General features: G+C 39.9%; 1 protein-coding gene across 1 annotated transcript in view; it reads left to right on the top strand.

Annotated features, from left to right (window-relative positions):
- LOC124551027 (nuclear RNA export factor 1-like) overlaps positions 1 to 21,466 on the top strand; it is a 161,228-nt gene that overhangs the window by 69,556 nt on the left and 70,206 nt on the right. The window contains exons 7-8 of the mRNA XM_047125875.1: positions 12,354 to 12,553; positions 18,613 to 18,722. Of these exons, the coding sequence (XP_046981831.1) occupies positions 12,354 to 12,553; positions 18,613 to 18,722 (310 nt within the window). The remainder of the gene's footprint in view (positions 1 to 12,353; positions 12,554 to 18,612; positions 18,723 to 21,466) is intronic.

Raw genomic sequence — 21,466 nt, 5'->3', positions numbered from 1 at the left:
TACGAAGTGTTACACCCTGGTATTTGTATGAGCTGGCAGAGTCCAGCGTGACTCATTAATATTGTAGTCAAAGAGTACTACATTTTTTTGTTTAATGAATTGCACATTTTTACATTTCTGAACATTTAAAGCAAGTTGGCAATCTCTGCATCACTTTGAAATCTTATCAAGATCTGACTGAATATTTATGCAGCTTCTTTTTGACAGTACCTCGTTATAGATAACTGCATCATCTGCAAAAAGTCTGAGGTTACTATTAATATTGTCTGTAAAGTTATTAATATACAACATGGTGTCCAAGGTTCCCAGCACACTTTCCTGTGTAACACTTGAAGTTACTTCTACATCTGATGTTGACTCTCTATTCAAGATAAATTGCTGTGTCCTCCCTACCAAAAAGTCCTCAATCCAGTCACAAATTTCACTTAGTATCCCATATGATCGAACTTTTGAAGTAACCATAGACGTGGCACTGAGTCAAAAACTTTTCAGAAACCAAGATATACTACAGCTATCTGGTTGCCTTGATCCAAAGCTTTCAATATGTCATGTGAGAAAATATGAGTTGGGTTTCACATTATCAATGTTTTCGGAATCTATACTGGTTGGCATGGAGGAGATAACTCTGTTCAAGATACCTCTCTGTGTTTGAGCTCAGAATATGTTCTTAGATTCTACAACAAATTGATGCCAAGGATGTTGGATGGTAGTTTTGTGGACTCTTTCTATTACGGCTATTGCAAACAGCTGTGACCTGAGCTTTCTTCCAACACTGGATATGGTTTTTGTTTGAGCAATTTACAATAGGTTATAGTTAAGATGTGCTAAATCAGCTGCAAATTCAGTATAGAATCTGATTGGGATTCCTTTGGGCCCTGGAGCTTTCTTCAATTTTAACAATTTCAGCTGTTTGTTAAGACCGCTGACACTATTTCAACTTTGCCTTGGGTACCCTCAATTTCAGTTCCTGTCTCATTCGCGAGTGACTGGACAAAAATGTGGTGCCACCAATGACCTTCATGTACAATCAGAATTTATTTGGGTTTTGTGAAAGATCATTTGACAATATTCTGCTAAGATAGTCATCGAAAGCTTCTCTCATTGCTGTCTTGACAGCCAAATGTGTTTCACTCAGCATCTCTCTCTATCTGTAGTTCTGCGCTTAGTTTACAGCTATAATGCAATAGTCTCTATTTCTTTAGAAGTTTCTTTACAGTGACTGTGTACCACGAAGGGTCCCTTCCATCGTGAATTGTTCTGCTGGATACCTATCTGTCTAGTGCATGGTCAGCTGTTCTTTTCAACTTGAGCCATAGTTCCTCTACATGCTCTTCTCGTGTGCTAAAAGTTTCTTGTTCCTTTTTCATATGCAACACTACTGCTTTTTTATCTACTTTACTGAAAGACGTACCTTTCTACTTGTTTTATATGTTTTTCATATTTCAGCAATCATTGTTTCCACAACCACCTCTTGGTCACTGATACCAGTTTCAATGTGGATGTCCTCAAAACTTTCATGTCTGATTGTTGCTTATAGATATATTTCCATCTTGAGTAGCGTTCTGACCTGTCTCTTCTATGTAGTTTTCAGAGAAGACATTTAGTAAAGTTTGGCAGGGTATCTTGCCATGTCAACCACTAACAAAACTGTAATTTTCACAGTTGATTGTTGGACTTACAAGCATATTGAGGTTTCTCTAAAAATTTTGGTTACATCAGGAAGTGAGTGGTGGTTGATAGAAAGTTCCAAGGTCCGCAGTCTTGTGGGATCAGTTAAGGACAATCTGTTACTACGAAAGGCCGGAATTTACAAGATACCATGCCAATGTGGTATGGCTTACATAGGTCAAACCACACACACCGTGAATGAACGCTGCACTGAACATCCAACGTTACTCCCGCCTTTTGCAGCCAAGCAAGTCCGCTATTGCTGAACATTGTATTTCTACTGGACATTCAATGGAGTATGAGAAAACAATGATTTTGTCCACAACAACGTCTTTCTGGGACTCTATTATTAAAGAATCCGTAGAAATATGACTGGCGGAAAATCTGTTAAACCGTGACGGCCACTACCAGCTGAACAGTGCTTGGAATCCCATCATCTCCACAATTTGCTCTAATCGAAGATGACAGAGTGCGTCAACGGCCGTGGCAAATAGCAACGCAGAGGACGACAGAGTTCTGCTATTCCACCAACGAGGGCGCTGCCGGCAGGCAGTGTGGTTTATCTATCAAGTTTTTGACGCATGCTCAGAATAGTTACAGTACGCTATATATTGCGGAACAGAGGACGTTTTTGTCAGTCTGCGACAGCTCACCTGAAGATGAATGGCAGGTGCCTAGTTGAAATATCGTGCGAAGTATTGAACGACGACAGGCTGCAAGCCCGAAATTTCTTTGAACAGTCAATTTGCCGGGAAAATTTTAAAATTCACATTGCGTCGGTTGTTCCTCTTTCCAGCATAAATCCAAACTGTTCTTCACGTACTTCAGTTTCTAGATGAAACCTCTTCTCAATTATCCTTTCCTAGATCTTCATTGTGTGGGACATCAGTTTTATCCCTCTATAATTGCCGCTGTTTACTGCTTGTCCATGCATCTGGCATTCTTTCTCCTTTCCAGATCTTCTGCATTAGATCCCAGAGAATATCAGTTCCCTGTGCTCCCAGACTTTTCCATGCTTTTGTTGGGATTTGGTCTGTCCCTAGGCCCTTCCCATTTTTCATTTTCTTCATCGCATTTTTGACTTCTTCCCTACTTATACTTCGTGTCAATCCTTCATTTATATCTACAGTTCTTAGCCCTATGGCGCAAATCCAGGAAGTCACGGCCTAGCTCGTCACAGAACCCTCAGAGCCTCCAGTTCGATCCTTCGATTTGACTCTGAATCGAAGGGCTACAATCGGTTCTGGGGACAATTCTTCAAACTGTGAACTCTATTGAAACTCTTTTCACTTGGCTTGTCTTTGCAACTTTCTCTGCCAGTCACTGGAATGATCCGAGTATGACCTCAGAGCATAGACACTGGTATCGTTTGTTCCGAAATGCGTCACAATCTGCAATTTCTTGTGCTCTGTTTCCTCAGCGGCTGACAGATAGACTCTTCAACATGTCGAATGAGGCACTCACACTGAGTGCACCTGGTGTTCCCTTCTGTCCCTTGCTACCATTTCTCTACATAGTACCATTATTTGCCATGTGTCAGAACTGCCCCTTTGTGTTTGCCTCCTCTCTACACAAGATGAAGCAGGTTTTCCCAAAACAGGTGAAGTGAGTCCCACTGGCTTAGTTTCAGTGAAAGACGGCATTTCGAACTTCTCAGTTGGGGAGATCGGTAGAACACCTTAAGTCCTGTCAGGTCCCTGTCTGGTCTCATACGGGACACCTAGATATGCCATTGACAAGACACTCGCAGTCGAGTGGATGAGTAATGACAGATCCTGTACTTCATGCAGAGGAGAGAGGATCCACAGATGAGGATAGTAATTGATATCTTTGTTACCACAGGTACACAACTCTAAGGGGCTGTTTCAGCACACCAGTTCACAGCAGGTGCCAGTTCGATGGCAGTCAGGGCAATTTCTAGCTTAATTTCATTTGTCATATTCAATGATATAAACAAAAAAACTTAGAGAAAATCTGAAACTAACCTTAAAATCAGGTAAAAGCCACACAGTTGTCATTAAGAAAGAAAGTGAATGCATTCTTCGCAGAAAGCAATGTAGTACAACTTGACAAACAATTCCACAACAAAACAACTCCACAACAAAATCAAAGGACAGTTGAAGAAAACACATTTCTTACTGACAGAGCATGAGAAGAAATAAATCACCTGTATGAGCCCTAAGGCTCCCCTATTACGAACCAGACCTAAGGTACACAAGGAAGGATGTCCTATAAGGCCTGTAATTAAAAGTATGAATAGCTCTACATACAAACTATCTCACAAGCTCAAGCAGTTTCTATCACATGTGAAACAACATATACGGTAAAAAACAGTACCACACTAGTTACTAAAATAAAAGAAATAAACATTTCAGATATGTGCCTACTTAATATCACTAGACATTGCAAACCCATTCAGTGGTGACATTTATCGACAAACAGATGGGCTACCCGTGGACTCGTCCATACCTGGCACAATATCAGATTTTTTCATAAACCATCTAAAACAGAAAATATTCAGCAACCAGGAACCCTGCTTAACAAAACATAGATACTAAAAAAGATACATGAACGATACCTTAATTGTACTCAAAAATGACACCAATAATATAAATTTGTTTAATGATGTACATAAGGAAATAAATTTCACAGCTGAATACAAAAAAGTAGCATCAATTTTCTAGATTTGTGCATAGAAAAAAAGAGAAACAGGCACAATTTCAAGATATACAGAAAAAAGATAACCTCAGCTGGCAAAATCCCCACCACATCATGTCTCCCAGATGCACACAAGAAAACTGCAAGCATGTTGCAGTGGCCAATGACTTCCCAGCTCAGTGATGTACAGTATGCAAGGACACGTAAAAAAAAAAAAAAAAAAAAAAAAAAAAAAAATTGCCTTGTTCTTTAGAAGGAACCAATAATATGACCAAATTTATGGTAAGCATACCTTACATAAGTAACATTTCTCAAGGAATATCAAACCTACTTAGGTCACATAAAGTAAAACTAGCTATCTCCACAAACTACAATGGAAACTAGTCCACACATTAAATTATAAAAAGATAAATTCTCAGACTCAGGAATATACAAAATAACATGTAAAATTTATTCAAGCTGCTAATACGACAAACTACCAAGAATTTTCAAATTAGATACAATGAACATGTCAGCTGTTACACACATAACCAATTTACAAATCTGCAATAGCCACACACCTAAAAAAACACTGGACACCAATTCGGAAACACAGAAGAAGATCTTTATATACTCTACCACTTTCGAAAATCTTATACAATGAATTTAATGAGGGAACTTGAAATTTTATGTACACCACAAAAAACAAAGAGGATAAAATTCTCAGCAAACTAGGTAGTGATTCAGTTAATTTCTTCAAATGTTTCTCCTTCTTATGACAACTGTAACAATTTTCATAAATATGTACATATCGTCATTGTTGTTGTTGTGGTCTTCACTCCTGAGACTGGTTTGATGCAGCTCTCCATGCTACTCTATCCTGTGCAAGCTTCTTCATCTCCCAGTACCTACTGCAACCTACATCCTTCTGAATCTGCTTAGTGTATTCATCTCTTGGTCTCCCTCTACGATTTTTACCCTCCACGCTGCCCTCCAATACTAAATTGGTGATCCCTTGATGCCTCAGAACATGTCCTACCAACCGATCCCTTCTTCTGGTCAAGTTGTGCCACAAACTTCTCTTCTCCCCAATCCTATTCAATACTTCCTCATTAGTTATGTGATCTACCCATCTAATCTTCAGCATTCTTCTGTAGCACCACATTTCGAAAGCTTCTATTCTCTTCTTGTCCAAACTATTTATCGTTTATGTTTCACTTCCATACATGGCTACACTCCATACAAATACTTTCAGAAATGACTTCCTGACACTTAAATCAATACTCAATGTTAACAAATTTCTCTTCTTCAGAAATGCTTTCCTTGCCATTGCCAGTCTACATTTTATATCCTCTTTACTTCGACCATCATCAGTTATTTTGCTCCCCAAAATAGCAAAACTTCTTTACTACTTTAAGTGTCTCATTTCCTAATCTAATTCCCTCAGCATCACTCGACTTAATTCGACTACATACCATTATCCTCGTTTTGCTTTTGTTGATGTTCATCTTATATCCTCCTTTCAAGACACTATCAATTCCGTTCAACTGCTCTTCCAAGTCCTTTGCTGTCTCTGACAGAAATACAATGTCATCGGCGAACCTCAAAGTTTTTATTTCTTCTCCATGGATTTTAATACCTACTCCGAATTTTTCTTTTGTTTCCTTCACTGCTTGCTCGATATACAGATTGAATAACATCGGGGAGAGACTACAACCCTGTCTCACTCCCTTCGCAACCACTGCTTCCCTTTCATGTCCCTCGATTCTTATAACTGCCATCTGGTTTCTGTACAAATTGTAAATAGCCTTTCTCTCCCTGTATTTTACCACTGCCACCTTCAGAATTTGAAAGAGAGTATTCCAGTCAACATTGTCAAAAGCTTTCTCTAAGTCTACAAATGCTAGAAATGTAGGTTTGCCCTTCCTTAATCTAGCGTCTAAGATAAGTCGTAGGGTCAGTATTGCCTCGCGTGTTCCAACATTTCTACGGAATCCAAACTGATCTTCTCCGAGGTCGGCTTCTACTAGTTTTTCCATTCGTCTGTAAAGAATTCGCGTTAGTATTTTGCAGCTGTGACTTATTAAACTGATGGTTCGGTAATTTTCACATCCGTCAACACCTGCTTTCTTTGGGATTGGAATTATTATATTCTTCTTGAAGTCTGAGGGTATTTCGCCTGTTTCATACATCTTGCTCAACAGATGGTAGAGTTTTGTCAGGACTGGCTGTCCCAAGGCAGTCTGTAGTTCCAATGGAATGTTGTCTACTCCGGGGGCCTTGTCTCGACTCAGGTCTTTCAGTGCTCTGTCAAACTCTTCACGCAGTATCATATCTCCCATTTCATCTTCATCTACATCCTCTTCCATTTCCATAATATTGTCCTCAAGTACATCGCCCTTGTATAGACCCTCTATATACTCCTTCCACCTTTCTGCTTTCCCTTCTTTGCTTAGATCTGGGTTTCCATCTGAGCTCTTGATATTCATACAAGTGGTTCTCTTTTCTCCAAAGGTCTCTTTAATTTTCCTGTAGGCAGTATCTATCTTACCCCTAGTGAGATAAGCCTCTACATCCTTACATTTGTCCTCTAGCCATCCCTGCTTAGCAGTTTTGCACTTCCTGTCGATCTCATTTTTGAGACATTTGTATTCCTTTTTGCCTGCTTCATTTACTGCATTTTTATATTTTCTCCTTTCATCAATTAAATTCAATATATCTTCTGTTACCCAAAGATTTCTACTAGCCCTCGTCTTTTTACCTACTTGATCCTCTGCTGCCTTCACTACGGTATTTCATCCCTCAAAGCTACCCATTCTTCTTCTACTGTATTTCTTTCCCCCATTCCTGCCATTTGTTCCCTTATGCTCTCCCTGAAACTCTGTACAACCTCTGGTTTAGTCAGTTTATCCAGGTCCCATCTCCTTAAATTCCCACTATTTTGCAGTTTCTTCAGTTTTAATCTACAATTGATAACCAATAGATTGTGTTCAGAGTCCACATCTGCCCCTGGAAATGTCTTACAATTTAAAACCTGGTTCCTAAATCTCTGTCTTACCATTATATAATCTATCTGAAACCTGTCAGTATCTCCAGGCTTCTTCCATGTAAACAAATGCAAAAATGCACCTGGAATTGAGAATAAATTCTGGAAATGTGTTATGCTAAGCATCAAAAAATAAGTAACTGTTGCAGTTTTCATTATTTAAATTATCATTTCTAGCTGCTTACAAATATCAACTAAGTCATCCTGTGTTCGAGAACAGCACTTACAATGCACAATGGAGCTGCATTATGGGTGGTGCAGTGTTTTGCACGACAATGAACAAATAACTTTAAACTAAGCTTGCTGCCTGTATTTTAATCTATTAGATTAAAAGATTACCAATTCCGTACAACAACTGAAGCAAATAAACAAATCGAGATTTCTATTAAGGCAACAGAAAAACCTGTGGTAAAAATTACTAGTTTCCTAAAAATTCGCGAGGTCAATTATAGTTGCTAACAGACTTGAAAATAGAGTTAATTTATGATAAATGTAGATAATATATAGCCAACTCCTCTTGAAAAGAAAAACTAAAGGTTACACCATATGTTGCTTAGAATATCTGATACATTAACTAAATCACAAATGCTGATTTAATACTACAAATTAATTTATGCACAGGACAGTGGTAACTTCCAAAAATTATAAGTGTATGTTTATTTGCATTGATGTGAGTGACAGATGCTGATTTGCTGCAAAATAAATTATCCACAACTCTCATAATTAACAAAAAATTTCTAAAATATACACTGATGGGAAAATAATCCCAACACCAAAAAATAATTAATGCAAGTTATAAAATTTTGGGAATACATTTGTCTAGGTAATGCAATTAAATGGTTAACATTGCGAGATCACAGTGTAATGCAAGCATGAGGTAAGCTATTGCAAACGTGAAATGTTGGTACATTAATAACCGGTATAACACATTGTATTGTAAAGGTGCCGGATGTCAGTTAGTGTGATGGAGGGACATTTGTGTTGCACTTCATTGGTAAATACAGTGACAGTTGTTGATCCAGCAGGCCAGTGCAACATATCGACATTCTGTGGAGCATGTTGGATTACAACAGCAATATGTAGGCAAGTGTTATCCTGTTGGAGAACAGCCCCTGGAATGCTGTTGAGGAACAGCAGCACAACAGGTTGACTCATCAGCTTGACATACACATTTGCCATCAGGGTGTGTGGGATAACCACAAGAGCGCCTCTGCTGTCATACGAAATCGCACCATAGACCGTAACTCCAGATGTGGACCCAGTGTGTCAAGCATGCAGACAGGTTGGTTACAGGCCTTCAGATTGCCTCGTCCTAACCAACATACGGCCATCACTGGCACTGAGGCAGAACCAGGCTTCATCAGAAATCACAAGAGACCTCCACCCAGCCCTCCAATGATATCACTGAAGTAGCCAGTTGTGGTGGCTCGGGGTTAGTGGAGTGCATGCAACAGAACATCTGGCTCGAAGCTGTCCCGAAATAGCCAGTTTGTAACAGTTCATTGTGTCGTTGTGGTGCCAGCTGCTGCTCAGATTGCTGCTGCAGATACAGTACAATGTGATAGAGCCATATACAAAACACAATGGTGTTCTCTCTCAGTAGTGCCACGCGGCCGTCTGGAGCCCTGTCTTCTTGTGACCACACTTCTTGTGACTGACCGCACTTCTTGTGACTGACCACACTTCTCGTGACCACCGCTGCCAGCAATTGTGTACAGCGGCTACATTCCTGCCTAGTCTTTCTGCAATATGGCAGAGAGAACATACACCTTATTGTATTCCCATTACACAACCTCATTCAAACTCAGTATGGTGTTGAAAGTGGAGTCTTTGTCACCTTACAGGCATTCTTCGCTAACATCAACTCACCATGTTCAGTCTCAATTCTAACTAATGATGATGACCGCTATAGCGTGTATTTAGAGCAAACCTGATTTGCATCCTCATAGTACCACTACTAATGTCTCTCTGATGTGATTGGTGCGAAATTTAAATAGACATTATTTTTCAGATCTAGAAACACACCTACCATCTTTCATGTATGTCACACAAGTCGTTCTTGGTGTTGCGATTTTTTTCCCATCAGTGTAGTTTTGTAAGCATTTGAAAATTCTCAAAACTAACCTATTTCTCACATAACATTCCATCTTGGATTTCCCATTGTTCTATTTCTCACATAATTGTGCAATGAAGTCAGAGAAATGATTGTTTTGAATGGGGATAAGCCTCTTCTTCCTCACAATGTCAAATTTGTATGTATCCTGTAGGCAGATTTTCTGCTATTGTGCTCATTACATCTCGAGGGACCTGGAGTGTGATACCATCGTGTCTAATTATCATCTTGTACCCATGTGGTATCTTAGCATGTTGCTTTTCTGAGGCAGTGTCACGTGGTACAAATACAGGAAATCCTAACCATCTGATACTGTTGTGACACTTAGACTGTGTCATACCTGATTGGTGTTGTACCACATTTTACATCTACCTTGGTGTCTATCTCACATCTGCAAATTAACTAGCATTCACTACCTGTTGTCCTGGTGGTTATCATACCAATTAGTACACACTTTACTAAATATTCGAAATATCACACTATGAGATACCAGTTGATTCCTACTAAATTAAACACACTAAGTTTCTACCATTTACATTGCCACTGTACAAATTCCAGCTAATAGAAGTCTCAACTAAAAGTTCCTTTAATTTCTTACCTAAAGGCACAGTTTAACAATCCCCAGTTCTCTCTCTGCTTTGCAAAATTCCTATTTACAGGAAAAACCTTATGGCTATTCTAGCTTATTCCTAAGCTTTCGCAAACCCAAGCCTGAGCCAGGCGCACTCTTGGCACTGGGTGGCGTAATGCCCTTTTTTTCGCCAAACTACATTGTGCAACTTGTGCACGGGGCATGTGGGCCCTGGTAAATTAAATGGAGTTTATGTTGCAGGAGTTAATGGTTCGGCCCTCTGGCTTTTAACCAATACTGCCACTTTATCTAAACTGACATAATGGAACAGAACCACGTGTATAAGGATAGCCGAGTGAAAACCCAAAATCTGATCTATTACTTGGATATGTTGTTTTTGTCCAAGACAAACCACCATTTGCAGTCTCCGTCTGCTTCCGTCACCAGAATGAAGCAAGCCTTATTCTTCTTCAATGAAATTTTGACTCGGCAACAGAGTGTGGGCTGACATGAAATTTCCTGGCTGATTAAAACTGTGAGCAAAACAGAGACTCAAACGTGGGACCTTTACCTTTTGTAGTCAAGGGCTCCACTGATTGAGCTATACAAGCACAACTTACAACCCATCCTCACAGCTTTACTTCCGCCAGTACCTCATTTCCTATATTTCAAACTTCACAGAAATTTTCTTGGGAAACATACAAGAGTAGCACTCCTGGAAGAAAGGAAATTATGGAGACATGGCTTAGCCACAGCCTGGTTGATGTTTCCAGGAAGAAATTTTTACTCTGCAGCGTGTGTACACTGAGATGACACTTCCTGGCAGATTAAAACCGAGTGATGGACTGAGACTCAAACTCAGGACCTTTGCCTTTCACAGGCGAGCACCCTACCGACTCAGCTACCCGAGCACGACTCACGACCCGTCCTCGCAGCTTTACTCCTGCCAGTACTTCATCTCCTACCTTCCGAATTTCACAGAAGTTCTCCTGTGAAACTTTCCTGTGAAAGGTAGAGGTTCCAAGTTTGAGTCTCCGTCCAGCACACAGTTTTGATCTGACAAAAAGTTTCTTATTCTTTTTTGTTGATTGAGTGGACTCTGAGCCTTTACACTTCTGAATCCAGAAATGTATGGATGGGTTGTGGAATGATTGCTGGTTTTTGCCAGGAACTGGGTGCGTGATTGTCAGTAGGCATTTGACTCCCACTTGCACATCCCCCTTTTGGATGACGTCGAGGAAAACTGGAGGATCTTGTAGGAGACTGCAGCAAAACAGTCAGTGAATTTAACAATTCTTTATTATTCTGACAGACTCAAACAGTAATGTGTGCATTCTCATCCTGATAGCGGCCCGGTGTCATCCCATAATGTCCCTGTGGGCAGCTGGAAGGGGGGTAGTGGACACGACAGATGTGGATACGGAGAGTAGAGGTTCGGTGGCTGTGGCCAAAGCACTGGACGCGTCTCTGCTGCCGGTAGGAGGCAGCTGGCAGCTTCTTCCAGAGCACCAGCACACAACAGCATGGTTCCCAGTGAAACTCTGGAGAGCAGTGGCGAGCGGCAGGCAGACCCCGGGGGGATTGAGCTGCGAAGTCCGTCATTCGTACCTGACACTGAAAGGTGATGGCAGAATCCATGTGGCACAGTCCTATGAAGCCAGCAGAGTGCCTAGCCACCGAATGCCGAGGCAGTCAGGCAGTGTAGGCATGGTGACGGTGGTGGCGACTGTCATAACATTGCCCAGCTGTGCGAATGGTGGTTGGAACACCCTGTGGGGTTTAAGTACAGCTATCCGGTGAGAACACCGGCAGGAGGAACCTCACTGTCGTATTCCTTTGTGCCAATGAACCCTCCAGCTATCACTGAAGATTCCTGAAAGGGGATCATTGTTGTAGACCCGACTGTTGCCTCCAGAAAGAGGACATCATGGAAGTGGCCGGCGTCTGCCGAGTTGCCGTGTCGTCAGTTCATTGACTGCAGGATCTGGCAACCACTGCATCCTAGAGATGTCTGCGGGCACTGGCTGTATTCTGTGCCGTAACAGCTCAGCGGGAGATATTTAAGACATTTCCGTCAAGGTCCTGATGACTCGACAGCAGATGTTTTACATTAAATGTATTTAATGACACTGAAGGTGAACTAAAAGTGTTAAGCTCATTTGCTGTTGTTGACCACCCAAAAAGTTTCTAATAATTGTGTTGCAGTTTATTTCATTTATAGTTTTCGTACAGTAATAGAGTGTGCACATCTTGTGTGGATAAACTTCCTTTACATACTTATTTGCGTAAATTGTTGTTTCTTTGCCTTTTCTTTTTAGAATTCCAACAAGTGATGTACGACCCATCAGAAAACGTCCATTTGCAGCAGCAGTTGCTGAAAACAGGAGAAATGTTCCCGAACGTCGTTAGTCTCAGTCTTGCAGGAAATGGGCTGTTCACACTGAGCCATCTCGCCACTGTGTTTGCCGATAAACTGAAGTGGTGCTCACTAAAAGTATTAGATCTGACTGACAACAAGGCAAGTATGCACTAATTTTTAGTTTTTTTATACAATACTGGAGCGTCCTGGGTGGAATACAAGCAGGGGACAGCATTCAGCATATAGTTGATGCATCTACGCAACTACGTGAATGAGATTGCATTCGTAACTGAGCTTTCGAGCAATGTCCTGCTTTGGATCTAGATGCCCACATATAACCCACTCCACCTGTCGTCACACACACACACACACACACACACACACACAATCGTTTGTTTGGGAACCACATGCTCAAAAGATGTAGGGACAGAAAATTTCAAAAAAATTTGCCGGGAACATTCATTCATATGTTTAAAGTTGAGATGATGTGAAGACTTCCCACGGCCCACCTGTGGCTTCGTGACGTGCTACTGACCTGTTGTCGTACACACAGTAAGGATAGGTTATTGAACTTAGGGGGACTCTGTTCACAATGTCTGGCCAATGGGGGTGCAGAAGAGAGTCACGAGGGTGTGCCGGACAAAGGTGGCGAGGGATGGAGCACTCTCTCGCTCACCGGACTCAGACCAGCTAACACGGGCCTCTTCTGCACTTTCACACCATTCTTGGGTCTTAGGTCATATTAGCTACTTTTCCAAGCAATTAGTAGCTTCCTCATGTGCCTCAGTTGTACCCCCTGTTATCGTGAATAAATCCTTTGGGACACTTCCTTGAATTTAGAACTTGATTATTCCAGTGGACCCCACTGATCCAGATGCCCACATGTAACCCACTCCACCTGTCGTCTCTCTCTCTCTCTCTCTCTCTCTCTCTCTCTCTCTCTCTCTCTCTCTGCCTCACACACACACACACACACACACACACACACACACTCACACTCACTCACTCACACACACACACACACACACACACACACACACACACACACACACACACACCAGAAGACAATGGTTCAATCCCGTGTCTGGCCATCCTGATTTAAGTTTTCCATGCTTTCCCTAAATTGCCTCAGGCAAATGCTGGGATATGATTCCTGTGACAGGGCATGGCCGACTTCCTTCCTCATGTTTTCCTAATCCGATGAGACTGATGTCCCTAGTGTTTGGTCTCCTCCCCCAAAGTAACCCAACTCAGAAAATATCTTTTTTGTGGAACATAACTCTCTCTTTATTCAGTTGAAGTGATGAGTGCTGTCGACAGGGGATGTCAGACTGGTTTCTAATCAAATTGTGTGTCTACAGAGTATCACGTCAGTTGTGTGGCCAGATTCACGATTTCTGTCAGAAAGGTCACAGTTCATAGTAATTTATGGAAAGTCTTAAGTAGAACAGTAGTAATATATGGCATTCTCTGAGGAAGTGTTATAGGCCCTCTGCTGTTCCTCATCTATGTAAATGGCTTAGGTGACAATCTGAGCAGCCATTGTAGATTGTTTCCAGATGATTTTGTCATGTACTGTCTTTTTAAGTCATTAGATCATCAAAATGATTTAGACAAGAGATCTGTCTGGTGCAAAATGTGGCAATTGACTCAAAATAACAAAAATGTGTGAAGTCATTCACATGAGTACTAACAGAAATCTGCTAAATTCCAGTTACATGATAAATCACACAAATCTGAAGGCTGTGGATTCAAGTAAATACTGAGAGATTACAATTACGGAAAGCTTAAATTGGAACAATCACGTAAATAATGTTGTTACAATGAGTACACATTTTGCACAGTGAAAAAAAAAAAAAAAAAAAAGAAAAAAAGGTAGACTTTGTTTCAACGCTAGCTGCAAGTACTCCAGCAAGATTGAGTGAGTAATTGTTAACGTCACACAAACACTGATTTGGGGTTTTATACCCAAAATATATATCTGAACACCACTAATGTGTCCAGCCACAGTTGCAGCATTATCATATCCATAGTACTACTCCAGTCTTAGACCACCTTATTACAACTTTTCACAAATTTGTTGTGCAATTTCATTAGATGATTTCCCATGTAATAGGATGAAGTCAATGAAGATTTCTCTACAGTGACTTCTGAACCTTGAGTGTGTATTTGCATACACAACAATTACTCGAGACATTTGCTTGGTATGCGATATATCTGGTACGCTACCAATTGTGATGGAGAAACACTTAGCCATACTTGTTAGCAATTCCTTAAATATCTCTGTTCTGATGTAACCACCACAAAGTTTAATGAATTCATTTTGGCTTTGTGAAGAAAGATAAGATACAATACAGTCATCTGTCTGCTGAGCTTTGCGAAGATGACGATTCACTACAGGTTCATATTTTACACGGAGCTTAAAAGATTTCTTTCCAGTTTTCAAACCCTTCAACGTGATGACAGCTTTTTTTATGATTTAATACTCTGAGTTTAAACTTTTTCCATTTTTTAGAACAGTGTGACTGTACAGAAGAACTTGTTCCTTTATATTTTTATAAGCATGTGAGAAAAGCAGTAAGTGACACACAGGAGAATACCACGACTGTATCCTTAAATTCCTCTCACCATTTTCTAGTTTCATACAAAAACAATCCTCAGATTAATCTGTTTTATCTGTTCAAAAAATGAGTCTTTATTCTGTTTTCACATGTCCCTCTCTTAATTCATTTTTCAAAGTCTTACCATTTTCTGTCTGATTGCTAATGTCAGTGAAAACTTTCAAATCAGTCTGCTCGTAGAGAGTGATTTTCTGCATAGTCGTCAAAGCATTTTCGGGCAAAGTTGTCTCTGCTTGTGCTGTAGAGAGTGAACAGCATATGGACTTCAGATTGTATGAGCTTGTAAGTTCTGCTGTACTTAGAACTGGAGCAGTTTTCACAGTAAATCTGTCACGACTTCCAGTTCGTTTAGAAAGCAGTTCTTGTTCTGCTTTTTACCTTTCCTGTATTGGCCACCAGATTTCTTTCTTAAAGACATTATGGGTGAGGTGCATTATGAAAAAATAATTGTAAAGAATGCATACAAACGACTAATAATAGAACACAACTAATAGCTAACTGATGTAGAAAGTTTTTAGTTGACACAGCAGCACTGGTGAAGGCAAGAAGACTACTGGGGCAACAGTAGGTTGTGGTACATATTTACAAGTAAGGACAGGAATGGCAAGCAGGACAAGACATGCAAAATAAGCCGTGTAGTTAGTCAGAAATCACTGTTACAAGGTACATTGTGTAGAGTATTCATGCTACTGCAGCTTACTTCTTTAGATTTTTTATTTTTCTGGTCTACATTAAACTACAATTTTTTTTCTTTTGACAAATGTTTCAGTGTGCAAATGCAAAAAATGTAATCCATTATTCGCAATAACTAATAAATTGTGAACAAAAAACTTTCTTGGGGTAACTGTAATACCCCTATCAAACAGTGAAAAATCCAGGATTGAATGTAACAATATTATGAAAAGAAAAGTTGCTACTCACTGCGAAATGTAGATGCTGAGTTGCAGATAGGCACAACAAAAAGACTTTAACAAATAAGCTTTCAACCACAAGGCCTTCGTCAAAAATAGGCGACACACACACACACACACACACACACACACACACACACACACACACAGAAGAAATGCAGATGATAAACGGGTATTCATTGGACAATTACATTATACTAGAACTGACTTGTGATTAAATTTTCACGCAGTTTGTGTGTATAGATCCTGAGAAATCAGTACCCAGAACAACCACCTCTGGCCATAATAACGGCCGTGATATGCCTGGGCATTGAGTCAAACAGAGCTTGGATGGCGTGTACAGGTACAGCTGGCCATGCAGCTTCAACACGATACCACAGTTCATCAAGAGTAGTGACTGGCATATAGTTACGAGCCAGTTGCTCGGCCACCATTGACCAGACATTTTCAATTGGTGAGAGATCTGGAGAATGTGTTGCCAGGGCAGCAGTCGATCATTTTCTGTATCCAGAAAGGCCCGTACAGGACCTGCAACATGCGGTCGTGCATTATCCTGCTGAAATGTAGAGTTTCGCAGGGATCGAATGAAGGGTAGACCCACAGGTCGTAACGCATCTGAAATGTAACATCCACTGTTCAAAGCGCAGTCATTGCAAACAATATGTGACCGAGACGTGTAACCAATGGCACCCCATACCATCACGCCAGGTGATATGCCAGTATGGCGACGATGAATACATGCTTCCAATGCGCGTTCACCGTGATGTCGCCAAACATGGATGCAACCATCGTGATACTGTAAACAGAACTTGGATTCATCCAAAAAAATGCCGTTTTGCCGTTTGTGCACCCAGGTTCGTTGTTGAGTACTCCGTCACAGGCACTCCTGTCTGTGAAGCAGCGTCAAGGGTAACCGCAGCCATGGTCTCCGAGCGGGTAGTCCATGCTGCTGCAAACGTCATCGAACTGTTCGTGCAGATGGTTGTTGTCTTGCAAACATCCCCATCTGTTGACTCAGGGATCGAGACGTGGCTGCACGATCCGTTACAGCCATGCGGATAAGATGCCTGTGATCTCGACTGCTAGTGATACGAGGCCATTGGGATCCAGCACGGCGTTCCGTATTACCCTCCTCAACCCACTGATTCCATATTCTTCTAACAGTCATTGGATCTCGACCAACACGAACAGCAATGTCGCGGTACGATAAACTGCAATCACGATAGGCTACAATCTGATCTTTATCAAAGTTGGTAATGTGATGGTACGCATTTCTCCTCCTTACATGAGGCATCACAACATTTCACCAGGCAATGCCGGTCAACTGCTGTTTGTGTATGAGAAATCGGTTGGAAACTTTCCTCATGTCAGCATATTGTAGGTGTCGCCACCGGCGCCAACCTTGTGTGAATGCTCTGAAAAGCTAATCATTTGCATATCACAGCATCTTCTTCCTGTCAGTTAAATTTCTCGTCTGTAGCACGTCATCTTCGTGGTGTAGCAATTTTAATGGCCAGTAGTGTATGTTCAGTCATGTACTTCTCATGATGTTTCCAGGAGGGTGGGGACAACATCCACTCCCACGACCAAATGTGTGAAATAATAACTGTTGAAAAAACATTAATATAGGACATCAGTTATGATGTGGATTCTATGTGATCCCGGAAATATTGTTTTTTATTTTATGATAAATATTGTATCTTACAATTTTTTGCGCCCCTAAAAACCTTGCCATCAGGGGCATCTGCCCCACAGTCCTCTCCCACTCCCCAGTCCCCACCCCTCCCACCCACGATTGCTGACAGTTGTGATGTTTTCAGATGCCCTCACCATTTTATTGGGTCCCAGTGGCTTCTTATTAATAATGTGTCATGTTGTTATGAAAATTGTAGTCCATCATAGCATCATATTGCAATGAAATATCTGCCATCTTGCAATGGCTGGTGTGGTATTTATGACAAGGTATGCAAAAATGCAGTGCCCTATTGTCCTGTGTTCCACTGCTACAGAAATACCAAACAGTTCTGAAGTGAATGACATATGTGCCGTCTCCTACCCACCACTGATAGCTCTGTACTAGCCAATCTGAAAACATCAATTTTCTGTACATCACTGTTTGTATTGTCTGGCAGCATATGCTTCCTTACCTGCACCAAAATGGATCACAAATCATTGCCTAGACGCTGGTTATAAAAGGCGTCGGCAACCCTAACAAATAGCTGCCTCAGGTTGCAACCATGTAAAAGTTACCAGAAGGTTTTTCAATTTTTATACTTAATTTTTATACTTAATTTACAGGGCTTGAAATTGAGTCATTACCTATCATTAAACAACAATAAATGTAATAATGAAGCAATTTATTTAGAAATCCAGTGCTAAGAAATAGATTTGAGGTGATGTATGTAAAACAATTCAACTGAAAGTGCTACAACCGGGCTTGTCAGCAGGAATTTTGTAAAGTGGAAGCTCCAAAAATGAGATGTGCTCTTTCACTGTGTTTTGAGAACAACATGTCACTGTGCTTTTCCCAGAGTTACAGTATGTTGACATCTCATTTTTCTTTTCTAATTTTTACCATGTATGCATAATATGAATGGTTGTTTTCCAACCTAGTTGTGTGAAAAAAGTAAGTTGTTAATGTGCAATAGAAAGTGTGTGCTACTTGATGTTCTGGAATGGTTTTCAGATTACAACAACTTCTGATCTGGCGATCTTCAGTTCTATGCCTATCAGAGAATTGTATTTGAACAAAAATCCTGTGTGCGGGAGACACAGAAACGATGACAGCTACATAAGGTTAGTGGTGTCTACTTCTCCTTTATCCCTGTATATTTTTCAATAGAATGTTTTGTAGATTGAAAGTTAGTGATGTGTACTACCAAAATACAAAATTTTGTTCATTGTTTGTTTTGTGTTTATTTAGATACACAATGGGTTTATATTTGAAGGATCCCATTGGTTTCTGAGTACCTTTCATATAAATTAATTTTCCAGACTGTAAGGAACTTAAAGCCTTGAACAAAAGGATCCACTCCAAAGGCGATAAACAAAAGAAAGCGCAACTATTCTCATTTGTGATTGAAATTCTTGAAAATACTGGGTATTTTTATTTTAAATGAAATTATGTTCATTGACTTTAATAGAGTGAATGAAAATTAGCTTCTGGCCAGAAAGTCACTGTTGGTTAACGACTTGGTGACAGTCGACTGTGTATGTCGTTAATGTCCATACAAAAGTAGTTATTTGTAAAAGTTAATCGGACTTCAAATTAAGGTGCAGGCTCAATTTTTTGTAATAAAATAACCAATGATAGGATGCTTATGGCGCTTGATCATTGCACCACCAAACAAGCACACCCAGTTTAATTTAAATAGCAATAAATTAATTGCACAATTTAAATAAAACAGAACTGCAGAGAGGTTTGTCTTATTACTGAGTGAAAAATGTTTAAATTTCAACTTTCCAATAATTATTGGCAAAAAGATACATCTACATCTACATTTATACTCCGCAAGCCACCCAACGGTGTGTGGCGGAGGGCACTTTACGTGCCACTGTCATTACCTCCCTTTTCTGTTCCAGTCGCGTATGGTTCGCGGGAAGAACGACTGTATGAAAGCCTCTGTGTGCGCTTGAATCTCTCTAGTTTTAAATTCGTGATCTAAGGGTCAGCTCACATCCTTACAGTATCGATGCCTGAATGAGACCAAGAAGACAACCTAATATCTCACATTTCACAGATACAAGAATTATAATTATCAGAGAATAAAGATTTGTATAGCATCAGTGTGCTATGTATAATTTTTTTCAAGACTTTGCTTTTTCATAAGTACAACGAAAAGAAATAGCTTTTTTGCTGTTCATTCAACATAATTGACATAATCTTGCAAATTTTCACTTGAAATGATATATACATTTCGTTCTTTTCTTTTATACATGTAAGCTATATACAGATAACACCAAAGGTAAATTAGCGAGTTGTTTTGTGACAGAGATAATGTTTTGATACATCTCCATGAAAGAAAAGGAGAAACACGCTCTTCAAATTATTAATTCCTGTATCTTCAAGAGTTTGTTTCCATAAGTAGTAGCATGCAGACGTATTCTTGGATCCATCATACCAGCACTGTTAAAAAAAATGTGTATCTCAACCATACATTAAAGGTGCTATAAAAAGTTATTAGAAAGGTAAAATTAATTCGCATATGTTAGATGTGTGTCCCTGTCTGGTCATCATTTTGCCCACCGCCGAGATCCTGCATCAGGAGGCTTGGAGCAGAGAAGAGGAATTTGCACAAGCAGCAAAGGAATTATTCTGCATTGCTATTGTTATAATCAAGACTCCGCGCAATGGAATTATTGTGAAGCAGTACGTAATGCAAATTGTGAATATTGACCTTGAATGTTTTGATATCCAAGATCTCTTGATATTGGTATCAGTTATAGTTCACCCAGGATATGTGTACAGATTTATAAATTACCTTGCAATCTCGTTCAACTCTTCTTTTCAATCAATTTTTTCTGTTTATTCAAGCAGCAGTTATTAATCAGTTCCCATTATATGCCCGCCCACATATGCCACTATTCAGTAGCAACCGTTTAAAGTAGGGTGCCGAGTGAAATGTGAATGTACTTTCAATTGTTGAGATAAAAAATTTTTTGAGATAAATGAATCATTTTGTTACAAGAAAGTAATGAAACTTTCATTGTATTTTTTACAAGTCTGCGAGATTGGGAATTGTAAAAACATTGAAGGAGCAAATTAAAATTAAATTCTACCTACAAACGAGACACGCCAGGAATGCTGATTTTGAATTTGAAGCCATTTTCAATGTTAAGGGTAGGAAGCTGCTGCAACTTTTGTTTACTTCTTTGATTCTCTGGAATTGATAAATATACTCCCACAAGAAATTATTGTACATTGAAAGGAAATGTATATCAGTCTATGCCATAAATGAAAACACAATCAATTATTGTATGAATGTTATACGAAAAATGTATAACCAAATGAGAGTAAAATGTGTACTTACAAAATTGGAATTTAATAAAGTAACAAAAATGAAAACAAAATGACATGCAGTGACATTATATTTAAAAAGGAGAGAAAATATCTTACAGACCCTAATGTATATAAGTGGTGATAATGGCATGTCAGCAAATAAATAAGTGTATTTTGTAATTGTATTTGTATTTTATTGTGTGTGTAGTATGTGGAAAGGACACTACAGAAACTTTATGTAATGCAGTTTTATGAAAGACGTTAAAAAAAAAACGCAAAAACATACGAAACCTAGATGCAAAGTGTTAAGTGTGCATGTCATAAAACAATATGTGGTTGTGCTCATGATAAATACTTCGTGTAACACGAATTTTCTGTGTTCGACAATGTCATAAAAGCGGCAAGGAACTTACCTTATCGACGGATGTCAGATGTACGGGTGGTGTCCCCACTGAATAAGTGAGAGTGACGAGGTGAAATAAATTCCTCAGGCTGCCGATATGGAAACCAGTTGTCACTGCATCAAAGATTTCACAAAGGA

The sequence above is a fragment of the Schistocerca americana genome, chromosome 9 (genome assembly GCF_021461395.2).
Source record: "Schistocerca americana isolate TAMUIC-IGC-003095 chromosome 9, iqSchAmer2.1, whole genome shotgun sequence".
Lineage (NCBI taxonomy): Eukaryota > Metazoa > Arthropoda > Insecta > Orthoptera > Acrididae > Schistocerca > Schistocerca americana.
This window is presented reverse-complemented; position numbering and strand designations above follow the sequence as displayed.